This window comes from Zootoca vivipara, chromosome 5 (assembly GCF_963506605.1).
Source record: "Zootoca vivipara chromosome 5, rZooViv1.1, whole genome shotgun sequence".
In the NCBI taxonomy this organism is placed as follows: domain Eukaryota; kingdom Metazoa; phylum Chordata; class Lepidosauria; order Squamata; family Lacertidae; genus Zootoca; species Zootoca vivipara.
Genome location: NC_083280.1, coordinates 40,555,531 through 40,569,278, shown reverse-complemented (window position 1 = coordinate 40,569,278; position 13,748 = coordinate 40,555,531). Strand labels below are relative to the sequence as shown.

Below are 13,748 nucleotides of genomic sequence, written 5' to 3'. Positions count from 1 at the left end.
AATAATATTTATAGGAGCTCCGCTTTGGGCGGCTCTTTTTACAGTAGTAAATAATTCAGGCAAAGTTCCACAGAGCTGGAAACATGCTATAGTAGTTCCAATGTTCAAGAGAGGCCACCCAAAAGAACATTCAAATTATAGGCCAATTAGTCTGCTCTCAGTAATTGGGAAGTTGTATGCCTGCTTCCTCAGTAATAAACTGACAACTTTTCTAAATGAACACAACATTCTATCTGAAGCCCAGGCAGCCTTTCGAGAGAACCATTCAACAACAGATCATTGCTTGATGCTGTCTTTCCTAGCTGAAAAGTATACCAGGCCGTTACAGGGCAAACTCTTCATGGCCTTTATGGATTTAAAATCAGCATTTGATTCCATCCCCAGATCCCAACTATGGACGAAATTAGAACTGATAATACAGGACAAACATCTCCTCTTTCTTATAAAAGCCCTATATAAAGGAACCAAATTGCAGGTTAGATGCGGTCGGCAGGGACATTCAATAGCTGCTCAATATTATTCAATATTGAGATGAATTAGGAGGGGGGTCAGACAGGGATGTATCCTGGCACCCACATTGTTTTGCTTATTTTTTAATGACCTAGAAGACTGCCTAATGGACCCAGATGGACACCTTCCAAAATAGGAGTGAGATGGACCCCTTTATTGCTCTATGCAGATGACGCAGCTATTATTTCATGTTCTAGACCAGGCTTGAAACATCTGCTGAGGACGTTTTCTGAATACTGTCTTGGAAATGGTTTAACCATAAACTATGGAAAATAAAAAATCCTAGTATTCGAAAGAAGCTTTCCCCAGCTAAATTGGATGCTGGATGGCCATGAACTTGAACAGATTAAATATTTCAGCTATCTAGGACTTACATTCCACTATACTAGATCTTGGAAATACCACTGGCAAACTTCCCTTCAAAAGGCGGAGATCACAAAGCTAGCCATACTTAGATTCTTCTATACAAAGGGCAGCAAGCATGTACCAGCAGCCTTAAGAGTATTCAATGCAAAAACCATCCCCCAAATCCTGTACACTGCAAATTTCTGGTATAATGGGGATCTGCCTAAGCTGGATGGCTTTCAAGCAAAATTTTTACGATCTTTGCTTCAGGTGCCCAATTGTGTCTGAAATTCCATACTCCTACTAGAAACAGGTGAATGCCCAATTTCAACAAAAGCAGGGTGGGCTGCACTAAAACATTGGCTTAAGATTGCAAACATTGGTTTAAGATTGGGGTGGGATTATATAAATACCTGACCAATGAGGAATATGTCAGCAATTTGCAGAAAACCATGGCTAGAAAAGCCACTGCTATTGGCCTGTCACCCGCCCAACTCTATTACCTGGCTATGCAGGTGCCCTAAAGACCTTAAAGCAAAGACTTTGGGATAATACACACAGTGACCTGTGGCATCGATCACATGCAGTCTGCAGTTGTTGGCAGTAGGAGTAAAAGATGGGCATGTTTTTAAGTTAACAGCTTACATTAAAAACCTGACTGTACCAAACTACTGAAGGTTATTCACAAAAGCCAGATTAAACGTTTTCCCCTCTGCAGTGCTGGAGGGTAGGATGAGAGGAGTCCTTTACCAGGAAAGACTGTGCTCGTGTGCCCAAAACATATTATGCTGCACTGTGTGAGGTTCAAGCAAGCTAGGGCTGAATTGATTTCACCCTTGCTAGCCCTGATCCCAGGAAAATCGGAGGAGTATTATATCAAGTTCCTATTGGAAGACCGGTCAAATGCTAGAACATTAGCAGTGGTGAAGTTTCTATCGGTGGTTGTAAGAATCAATGATCCCAACTCTTAAGTTTGAACAAAATGTTTTTGAAACCTGAAGGCAGGATGTCCTTATTAGGTATCACTTTGTAACAAATTGATGGGTCTATGGACCGTAATAAAGATTGTTTTTTATATTTATAGGAAGATAGTACTACTGGTACTTAGTGTTCATCATTTATATAAAACTTGTAATTTTATAAAGTACTCTGTAATCTCTATTGACACATTCACAACTGCTCTGAGCAGGACACTTGTTTTTTTTGCTAGAGATTGGAAACTGGAAGCTAATCTTCCATGACCAAGGTGAAGCTTGAACCCAGACAAAGCCTTTGGTATACCCACTGGCTTCTTAATCCATGTTAGCTATATTTTAGCTAAACAAGTAGCCTCTTGCAGGTCTTTTACATGACATTAAAGTTGTTGAAATTCGACTTCTGAATTTTCAAGCAGAAATACAGCAGATGACTAATATGGAAGTTAAGCATTTTAACACTGTTGTATTGCAGCAGATGGTTAAATGGCTTCATACACATAATAACTGCAAAATCATTTCACTCTAGCCTGTTCCTTGAATCTTGTAAATTCTGTAATTATAAGCTGTTTAGAACAAAGATGGGAAATGGTACCTGTACGTACTAAATAACTGGAATCATCATTTTTATAGTTTGCTTGCAAAAGTAGTCTAGTCCCTTTTGTTTGGAAATGGCTTGCCATTGATATTATTGGGGTGACCCAGAAGTTTAGTATTCTTACTTATTTCTTCTTACCAGTTTTATTTGAAACAGACACCTTACATTTGCTCCCTGAAGGTAAAATAAAGGTGGCTGTCACAAAATATTCCAGAGAAATGCAATTTTGATTTTGTTGGTGGTTCTAAAGGGGGTGTCATTGTCCCCATATGGCCTTTCTATATACAGGATGGGCAGCATGGATGCATTCCTGTGCCAGACTATGAGAGAGGGGAAAGTTAAGTGTGTCATGACAACCCTTTACCAGCAGCCGCTTTACTTACTGGGCTGTAAGGGAAGGGGAAGGAGCTGAACTGGTATGTACTGGTCACTGGGTGCAGCCATTACAGGATTCAAGGACTCTGACCATGCAGTTGTAGCTGGCTCCTTCCTCCTCAGTCCTCTTCCAGATACAGTATGTCATAGGATCTAATACCAGCGTTTGCTACCTCTCTGTCTTCCAAGAGGCATTATCAGAGTACAAGGACACGTTCCAGCCATGTAACAACGCTTAGATGTGAGATAGGGCCAGAGAGAGAGGACAAAGAGCTGCATTTAGCTCTGAAGCCTGAGGTTTCTCACTACTGGGCTAGATAACACCCTGTATTTTCTTAGGGGAAAGATAAAAGGCCAGACTGATGAAACCATTTTTCATATGTATTTTTATTGATTTAAATTTGTATTCCAATTCTTCACTGAAGTCCTTGAAGTAGCTTATAACATCCACAATTCTGTTAAAAGCCTTACAGTGTAATGAGCATAAAAAAGAATTAATCCAAGAGAAGTGAGTGTGGGTGGAGTAGAAAAGACATTAGAAAACAGAAATATAGAATACCAAGCAAAATGAAAATGTTTTTGTTTAAAAATAAAAAATCCTGCCACATACAGAATATGTTAATTTGGAAGGGAGCTGCAGAAGGGACTGCTCTGAGCTGTTCAGAGGTAGGCGTATAATGGGACCTTTGCCTGCAGCCTCATCCCCTGAGTTCTCTCTTACAGTGCAGCTAGTTCTGCAGTGTGATGGGAAAGGTGACATCATAGCTGAACCCAGGAGCTAGCAGTGATGGTGTATTTGCCTGCCTGCCACCAAAAGAACCATTTTAAATTAGAAAAGATAGCCTTAATTTAGCACTGACAATTGTTTTGTCCATCTCAAAAATCGAAGTAAATACTCGTCTTTGGTTGTAGCTAAATACTTATTTAATATAGTATTACTAACTTGTGCATTGCCACCTACAAGTTAATTACTGCGGTACTTTGCTTCTGTTGTGTGTGAGATCAGTTACTAATACAGTGGTGCCTCACTAGACGAATTTAATTCGTTCCACGGGTCTATTCTTATAACGAAAAATTTGTCTAGCGAATCCCATAGGAATGCATTGATTTTTTTTTTAATTGCCCATAGGAACGCATTAATTGAATTTCAATGCATTCCTATGGGAAACCGCGATTCGCTAGACGAATTTTTCGTAAAATGGATTTGTCTAGCGAGGCAACCTCCACTAGAAAAATCCTTTCTTTAAGCGAAAATTTTGTCTTAAGGGGCATTTGTTAAGCAAGGCACCACTGTAGTTTTAATTTACTCACCAGGGAGTACAAACCTATTCTGGGAAGCCATATCCTGTTTTCAGTATTGTATTGTATATTAGTTGTACAATAGGAGGCCCTATTGATTGTTCCACCACTCTCAGAAGCTGGGGGATAAGAGTGGGAGACGATATTATCTATAGCAACCCCTAAGTTGTGGAACTCCCTGCCTGCCTGGATGTGTCTGGCATCTTCTTTATGTAGCATTTGGCAAATGCTGAAGACACACCTCTTTACCCTGACTTTGGATAGCTGATACGTATATTTTTAGGTCCCGCCTTATTTCTGTGATTGTAAGTTGTTTTAACTGTGTTTAACATTGCGTTTTAATTGTTGTAATGGCTTTAGGGCCTAAGGTGAAGGGTGGATTGATGATGATGATGGATGAAATATTTTTTCATAAGTTTTAATTTCCCTATTAATGATGGGCTAATGTTGCACATGTTAAAAAGCTGCCTTGTTTATGCGAGAAATTCTAGTACTATTCAGATTTCTTATATCTTAGCATTCCTAGTTGAAACCTTCATTTTTAATTGCTTTATTTTGATGTCTTTTGTTTTAGATCCTCCAAAGCAAAAGACACCATGGCTACAGAGATTGGATCACCGCCGCGGTTTTTCCATATGCCAAGGTTTCAACACCAGGCCCCTCGACAACTGTTCTATAAGAGACCTGATTTTGCTCAGCAACAGGCAATGCAGCAGCTCACTTTTGATGGAAAACGTATGAGAAAAGCTGTGAACCGAAAAACTATAGACTATAATCCTTCTGTAATCAAGTATTTGGAGGTATGTTCAGAACCTGTTGTACCTGCAATTGTTACAAAATGTTTTAGTTTAAAAGGCAAAATAAGCAAAAAATTACTGAGCATGAATTTCTAGTTAGTAGAGATTTTGCCAAATATTTTGTGAAAAATAGCTTAAAATGCTGAGAGTAGCTATGGAAAAGGAGGGATTCTGTTCTCAAGTCTGAACCATTTCTCACTATGCACTTAAAAATTTCTCACTATGCACTTAAAAATTTCACACCAAAAATGCCCTAGAAAGAGGGCAAAAATTATACTTATTATCAGCCCTCAGAAGATTAACAGAAACACCAGTTCGTCTTTCATATCAGGTATGTGAAACCTAGGGAAACTGCAACACTTAGAACTCTTGTTTACTTTGCCTGTCAGTGAGAGGTTACTTTCCTGCCCTCACTAATGAATGTTTAAGACTCGAGCACTAAGTTTTAACAGTGTTCTGATCTCTTTAGAGCACAGGTGTCTTAACCTGTGGGCCTTCAAATGTTGCCAGACTACAGCTTCCATCATCCTTGACCATTGACCATGGTGGTTGGCCTTGGGAGTTGGAATCCAACATATATAGTGTGTCACAGATTAGCTACTCCTGCCCCAGAACAGAAGTGGATTTAGGGGAGCATGACCAGTTCGCCCACATTGGGCACCTAGTGAACAGGGCACCACAGGAGGCGCTGCGACAATGACAAACAATAAAACACTAGGGGCGGGGGTGCAAAATTTTGGTGTCTCACAGGGCACCACTGAATTTTTAAAGCCCAAAGTCCGCTATTGCTTTGAGAGTTTCCCATTCTGAGTGCGACGTGGGATTTTGTTTATCTTGTGGCCTGATTTGGTAGCAAATTTGAAGAGGAAGGGATACTTTTTTTTTTACTTTGGGACATTGAGTTCAAGTTCTTGAACTGATTTGCACTGATTTGAAGAAGGAAATTGCCTGTTCCTTCTAGAAAATGAAACACGCTGCTTTCCTTTTCCAAAAATAGCACTACCCTGGAGGCACAGATAGGCAAACATTGTTTCTCATTTGGTACAAGCTAGCTAGCATGTTTTAACCAATAGTATTAATCAAAATGTTTTTTTCATTTTTCCAGAACAGAGTATGGCAAAGAGACCAACGGGATATGCGGGCAATTCAGCCTGACGGAGGGTATTATAATGATGTAAGTAAGCATGTTTATTTATCCCCTGGACAGTAAAACATTTTTCTTCTTCCTGAAAGACTGAAAAATTGATTTAAGCTGTAATTCTCTATTTAAGTGTGGGAGAAGTGAATAACAATATTAATTGTACTATAGAAACTTGATTTTACAAGTGGGTTTGAAAAAAGATGAATTCATTTAGTCACATTCTAGTATGATGAGCCTGCTAAAGCTCTAGACATGGATTCAAAGATCCTATTAAGTGAGCAGAAGGCACTTTTGCTCTGTGTGTATGTGTGAGAAGGGGGGTGCATGTGGTTTTTATGGATGCAGAAGTGCCTTCTGTTCTCATGTTGGGATTTCTGGATCCAAGCCTTATTGTAATATAATTCTGAAGATCAGAATGATGTTAGGTATGCTTTTGTAGTGTCTCCACCAAAATAGAGATTCTTTGGCTTACTCATTCAAGAACATAAGCTTGCAAACAATTTTTAAAAGACTGTTTCCACATATTAAGTACCAAGAATAACTTTTAACATTTTTTTCCTCTCTTTTAGCTGGTCCCTCCTATAGGAATGTTGAACAATCCTATGAATGCTGTAACAACAAAATTTGTTAGGACATCTACCAATAAAGTAAAATGTCCAGTATTTGTTGTTAGGGTACGTATATTGTTACACTCCATGGCACAGTGATAAATTGCTAAGAATATATCATGCCAGTAGTAGCTGTTTTGTGGATTCTTTTAGTTTTGTTTTTGTTTTAATCAGTGGTGTAATTCTGTTGTTTATCTTTTGTTGTCTGTTGCCGTGTACTGCACTGTAGACGGGGTGATTTATAGATACAATAGATACTACTACTAATACTAATAATCAGGGCCGGCCCTACGGCCAGGCTGGGTGGCGCAGGGCGCCCGCCCGCTGCGGAGCTGTGCCTGCCCACCCACCGCGGAGCTGCACCCCCGGCAGCTGTGCTGTGTGCAGTGCCGGCCCGGCCGCGCAGCTCCGGTCACCCGCCCGCCGCGCTGGGAAACGGGGCGGGGCGGGGACGCCGGAAGGACCCGTCGCACCAGGGTGCCAAATATACTAATAATAACTGCTAATAATAATAACTTTTCAGAATGGATATCTTTTTATGGGACACAGTGATAGTGCAAAGTATTTTTGTCAGAAATGCACAGATTATTCATCCAATAGTATTCAAGCACTGGAAGCAGGTTAAGGGGCAACAAATAAATACCAGAATGTGGGATGGAGGGGTGTACAGACAGTGTGTAAGTGAACCCAATACAGGCAGAGCTGCAGAATACAACTCTCCAGACTACATGTTGTCTGTCCTTGTGATAGACTCTGCTATAGTGGCAGGGAAACAATTTGTGTTCTAATACATCTTAATTCTTGTTTTCCAGTGGACTCCAGAAGGGAGGCGCTTAGTTACTGGGGCTTCTAGTGGAGAGTTCACCTTATGGAATGGGCTTACTTTCAACTTTGAAACAATATTACAGGTAAATCACTATCAAAGCTGTCTTGATCAGTACTTCTTTCAGTAATCTGCTTTCTTGCCACTGTAAACAGATGGAGAGTCAGCACTATTTTGAGCTTTATGCTTCTTGCCTTTGGCTATTGAGATTTTGATTGATTGATTAATTTAAATCTTAGCATTTTTGTCATTCTCTGATATGAAAGACATTTCCATTCCATTAGTGATTTTTAAAAATCAAATTTGTAGACAAAATACTGACTCATTACTAAGTAATACTTACTATAACGCTGCTGAAGCTTTGATAACAGCCCTCACAAAATGAATGTATGGATCTATATATAAGGCATTGTCTTCATTCTTATATCTACCTAAATTGAAATTGGAAAAAATCATATTAAAAGAAAAGTGATGGTGCATGATATCATTTGAGTATGCTCACTAGAGGTCTTCCTTTATTTTTGACTTTGTAGGCTCATGACAGTCCAGTGAGAGCTATGACTTGGTCACATAATGACATGTGGATGTTGACAGCCGACCATGGGGGATATGTGAAATATTGGCAGTCCAACATGAACAACGTCAAGATGTTCCAGGCACATAAGGAGGCGATTAGAGAGGCCAGGTTTATACACAATATACCATTTTCTGTAGTTCCTATTTCCATGATTAGACTGTTCTCTAAGTGTATTCTGGGTGCAGATATGCATGGGTATTGTCAGATTCTGGGAAATGTTTTGCACCACATAAACGTATTTTCTTTTGTTTCCACAATTTCACTGATTTGCTGGCATATCTCTGAAATAGTGTTGTCCCGGTATCTGCCTCTGCAATATGTTAGAGATGTATTTGTCTGCTGCATTTTGCACTGGTATTGGTTTCTTTTTATATATGATCACAATGTGTATCAGTTACTCTCTTTTTCTATGCTCACTGTGTACGATGACAATTTCATTCCAAATAAAGAATTCAGTATTTAATAATATAATTGAATAAAATATAATCCAGAAATAAAGCAGCTGCATAGTTCTCACAACATAAAAGAACTAAATAAAGTGAAGAACTGCTTGGCTTGGTGAGTCCAAGATTTACAGTAGCGTTAGGACCCACACCAATTTCCATATCCAGGTCATGATTAATATTGAATGGGTTATTCAAGTTTGGAATCTAAAGCTGACAAGGCAACTTTAGGACATCTACCTGGTTCAGTGTCAAGTGTTCCAATTGTGCAAATGTATGTTTAATATAACAAGTGAACTGAGATTTCCTTGCTGAGATGCATGTGAAGAATGCTTACACTCTTTAGCAAATGATGCAAGTGGAAGAAATCTTATTCATTAAGTGTGTGTCTGAAGAGGAGCTGAAGAAGAAACTAGACCTACCTAAAAGGTTTTGGTGCTGTCCATTGGAGAAGAAGATTCATTACCACAGAAGCACTTTCTGCTGAATTTATCATTTTTCCTTTTGATTCAGGATTTTCTGGCAAAGTTTAACAAGATGTGACTTACATAGGTGTGTGCTATTGTATCTGTGAAGTGGATTTCTCCAGACAATAAGTTTATCTCACATATAAAACGTTCCAGAAATTTCAGGGGGAACGACTGTTTGAATAATCTCAACAGCTTTCCTTGATTCTTCACTGCATCACAAAGGATGTGGCTCTCCATCTGTAACTGATGATGGTCCAACCAAATGCCTAACATAGCTCAATAAGAAACTGATGCCCAGCTCTCCACAATTTACAACCGGCTTTTCAAGTTCTGAAGCATATTCTATGACTAATGTTTCACTGGAGTGACAAATCTCTTCTCAGTAACTTTTTCTGCATATATAGGCCATATGATATGTTTTTATTCTTATTTTTAGTAAGCAAGTACTTTTAGCTGCCTTCCCCACCCCCTTGTATTTTGAAATGTTACCTATGGATGAAGAAATAAGCTTAGTATTAACTCTCCTATTTCCATCCTTTCAAAAGCATGGAATGCCTGCTTTTGTCAGTTTCACGTTTTATACAGATCATGCAGAGAATTGCAAATCTATTCAACTGTGGGTGGAACAGTGCAAAGTGTAAGTTCCCCTTTGGTTGGGGAACAAAATGCAGGAAAAAGTGCTTTTGCTGCATCAAAAGTACAGAGCTGAGCTCTCAGTTACGGACTCAATTATGTCAACGGATTGAAGTATATTTTTCCAGGCACAATATGTTCCAATTTCTCCATCAGTATATTAACACTTTAGCTAAATTTTGCCCTGTCTGAGAAGTTTAGATATGTTAAATGCTGACCTCTTTCCCCTGCTGTGTGTCTTCATGTAACAGTTTCTCACCCACGGATAATAAATTTGCTACATGCTCTGATGACGGCACTGTTAGAATCTGGGACTTTCTACGTTGCCATGAGGAGAGAATTCTTCGAGGTATGTGTACAAGAAAGTACTGATTGAGATATATGAATAGAGGGAAAATATTTGTAGTTGCCTACATGAGGACTATACAAAAACCTCCAATTCCGGCACCCCATCCTTGATAATTCAATCAGTTGTATCACAAGGTTTACAAACCTATTGGTTACCATTTATGATCTCTTTAAATTGCTTTAACATTGGAGCATTGTGTACTATGATTATTCCCTACTCCTAGGACTGTTGAAACATCTGTGTAGGGAAGCAAGCTGAATGCCCAGTTTCATGTGCCCATTTCTGTATATAACAGCTGTAATGAGTTATACCATAAACACTTTCACAGGAAGAAGGGGTATTTCCCCTCAAAAACGTAACTTGTTGATGCTATCCATTTTCATGTGCCTGTATCAGTCTATGCCACCTTATGGAAAGTACAGCTTTTCATCAAGTAAATGCCATATAAGCACAGCATCCTTGGAATCCCCTGACTTCCCATGTGATGTGGACACTACAAAGTTTTAGGGAATAAATTACTGTTTCTAATTAATAGCATAAAGTTAGGTAAAATACATCTTTTACTGAGAAGAAATAAAGTTGTCAACATATTCATAGACATATTTATTTGACAAGATTTATATACGGCTTAATTGATTAAAAAAACCTCTTAAGTGGTTTATATTATAAGGATCTGAAATACAGCCATACCTCTGGATACGAATGCTGCGGGTTGCATACAACACGGGTTACGAATGCGCCAAACCCGGAAGGGGTTACTTCCAGGTTCAGTGGTTCGCGCATGTGCAGAAGCGCCGAATTGTGACCCGCGCTTGCGCAGACGCAGGTTGCGTACTGCTCATGTTGCACATGGGGCTCCGGAACGGATCCCGTTCGCAACCAGAGGTACCACTGTATATACTAGACAGCGAGGAGCAGGGATTGTAGCAACACTGCTTTCATTTTCATTGTATCACATGGTATTTTAGTATTCATTCATTTTTTAGGGAAGTTTACCTAGTAATTTTTTTTGCTTTGTAGCCTGGCTTGATGTCATACAGAAAATAAATAGCAAACATTCAGAGACTATTACACTTTAGGAAGTAAAGGATTTGTGGTTTGGTTTTGTGTTTGACTCTTGATGCATTATTACCTAATAGTTTATCTCTGAAGAAATCCTGAACTCTAAACTTTTAATTTAGGCTTCAATAAGGTTCTCCTGTATTGCTTTATGAAATAGAAATCATTCATGAGAAACATTTCTTCAGAATTATATCTAAAACAGCCCCCCCTCCAGTTTCTTAAGTTTTCATAATTGTCAGATAATATACACACACAGGATACAATCCAGACATTGAGCTCTGTCTCCCTTTTTGTAGGCCATGCATATACTACCTGCATTTGAAATACAAAAGTGGAAGCAAAAAAAATAAACATGCTAAATTTGTTCAGTGACAATGCTGCCAAACAGTACTTCTGTTCTTAAAAACTTTGCATTTGTACTTAGAGCCTGATACTGGGTTCATTCTGCTACAAAATAACTTGTAAAAATGATACCTTACAATCTAATTTTATGAATGTTTACACAGAAGTAAGTTCAGCTCAATTCTGTAAGACTTACATAAATGTGTATACATTTGAGGCTTGAAAGATGCAACTTCATCTTATTCCCCCAGCCATTAGCAACCTCCTGGAGCCTATCCTGCAACCATTTCCAAGCAGATTTGGGGAGAGGGTGCTGGGGGTGCAGAGGGAAGGGGAAGGCTGGAAAGCCCTGTTCCATGAACAGAACAGAAATTACAGTCATACCTTGGGTTGAGTACTTTCGAGTTAAGTACTCGACGGACCCGGAAGTGTTTACTTCCAGGTTCCGCCGCGCGCGCATGCACAGAAGCGCTGTATCGGCGCTTCGCACATGCGCTCTATTGCCACTCTGGATACGTACCTTTCAGGATGCAAATGGCACTCCTGAATGGATCAGGTACGTATCCAGAGGTACCACTGTAGAATCTAAACTGTTAGGATTTGGCATATAGCTTTATTCTCCCCCCTCCTTTATACATTAAACATAAAGATCCATTTAAATTGGGGGTTAGGCCCAGTTTTGGCACGTAACTGCTTTGGTGGCCCTGTATGATGACCTCTATCTGAGTTAGGGGTGGGTGGCACTGCTTTGCAGTGGTTCCGGTCCTACTTGGACTGACATTTCCAGAAGGTGATGCTTGGGTAGTTCTTTTCAGCCCCATGGAGCCTTCAGTGTGGATTTCTCACGGTTCAATTTTATCCCCTGTGCTGTATATGAAACCACTGAGTGGGGTTATCCGGAGTTTTGGAGTATGTTGTCAGCAACATGCTGATGACACCCAGTTCTACTTCTCCTTTACATCTGCCGGTATGGCAGTTGTCTTGCCTCAGTAATGGACTGGATGAGAGCTAACAACCTGAAGCTGAATCTAGATAAGACTGAGGCACTGTTGGGGGGGGGGTCCCTAGACTGGATGGATGGGAAATTGCCTGCTCTTGATGTGGTTACACTTCCTCTGAAGGAGCAGTATGCAGCTTGGGGGTACTTCTGGATCCTTTGCTGTCACTTGAGTCTCAAGTGGCCTTGGTAGTGCGGAGTGCCTTCCACCATCTTGGGCTAGTGCCCCAGCTGCACCCCTGTCTGGACAGGGATAGCCTAACTACTGTTGTTGATGCTCTGGTAACCTTTAGGTTAGATTACTGCAATGCATTATACACAGGGCTGCCTCTGTAGACAGTTCAGAAACTTCAGCTGGTGAACAGTTCGGCAACCAGGCTGCTCACCAGGGGGAGAGGGTTTGAGCATATTACACTGATCCTGGCCCAGCTGCCAATTAGTTTCCAGGCCCAGTTCAAGTGCTGGGTTTGACGTATAAAGCCTGAAATGGCTTGGGACTGCAGTACCTCTCTCCATATGAACCTACCTGGACCATGCGATAATCATGTGAGGCCCTATTTCATGAGCCTCCTGCACAGGAGGTCTGGAGGGTGGCAACACAAGGATGGGCTTTTTCTGCAGTGGCTCCCCATTTGTGGAATGCTTTCCTCAGGGCAGGGTTTGCCTGACACCTTCATTATACACCTTTAGGTACCAGGTGAAAACATTCTATTTCAACCAGGCCTTTGGCTGACTATTGTCCTATTTTAAATGTGTAGGGGGTGGGGGGAGCAGGGGTTATTGGTTAATTTTGTTCTTGTTCTTTTAATTATGTGTTTTTATCTTGTATTTTTATGCTGTGAACCACCCTGAGATCTACAGATGAAGGGTGGTACAGTCGTACCTCGGGTTACGACCACCTCGGTTTGCGAACAGTTCGGGTTACGAACTGCGCAAACCCGGAAGTGTTTTCGCCGCGCGCGCGCGTGCATAAGCCGCGCGCGCGCAATCGCGCGCTTTGCGCATGCGCAAAATGGCGGCGCCCATCGCGCTCGGTTTGCGAACTATTCGGGTTACGAACTGCGATCCGGAACGGATCGCGTTCGTAACCCGAGGTATTACTGTATACATAATAATAATAATAATAATAATAATAATGGCAGTTGATGCAAACTTCCATCAAATCGTGTTAGACTATAGTCTGTGACCCTTTCGGTGTTGGATTCCCAACTCCCAACTTCAATCCCATTCAGCATCAGCAGACAGAGATGATGGGACTTGGAGTCCAACAACATACATGGGGGAGGCACAAAGGTTCTCCATAGTTAGCTACACATAAAATGTTTTTGTTTAAGGAAGCTTACTTGGGTCATAAATAGAAAAACTTGTGTTTATTAGAGCCTTCTTCATATATGTATGTAATTCC

General features: G+C 40.4%; 1 protein-coding gene across 1 annotated transcript in view; it reads left to right on the top strand.

The window, feature by feature from the left end:
* Window positions 1-13,748, top strand: part of WDR33 (WD repeat domain 33) — a 57,008-nt gene that overhangs the window by 10,412 nt on the left and 32,848 nt on the right. The window contains exons 2-7 of the mRNA XM_035132473.2: window positions 4,676-4,901; window positions 6,004-6,072; window positions 6,609-6,713; window positions 7,460-7,555; window positions 8,004-8,155; window positions 9,845-9,942. Coding sequence (XP_034988364.1) covers window positions 4,698-4,901; window positions 6,004-6,072; window positions 6,609-6,713; window positions 7,460-7,555; window positions 8,004-8,155; window positions 9,845-9,942 — 724 coding nt within the window. The 5' untranslated portion in view covers window positions 4,676-4,697. The remainder of the gene's footprint in view (window positions 1-4,675; window positions 4,902-6,003; window positions 6,073-6,608; window positions 6,714-7,459; window positions 7,556-8,003; window positions 8,156-9,844; window positions 9,943-13,748) is intronic.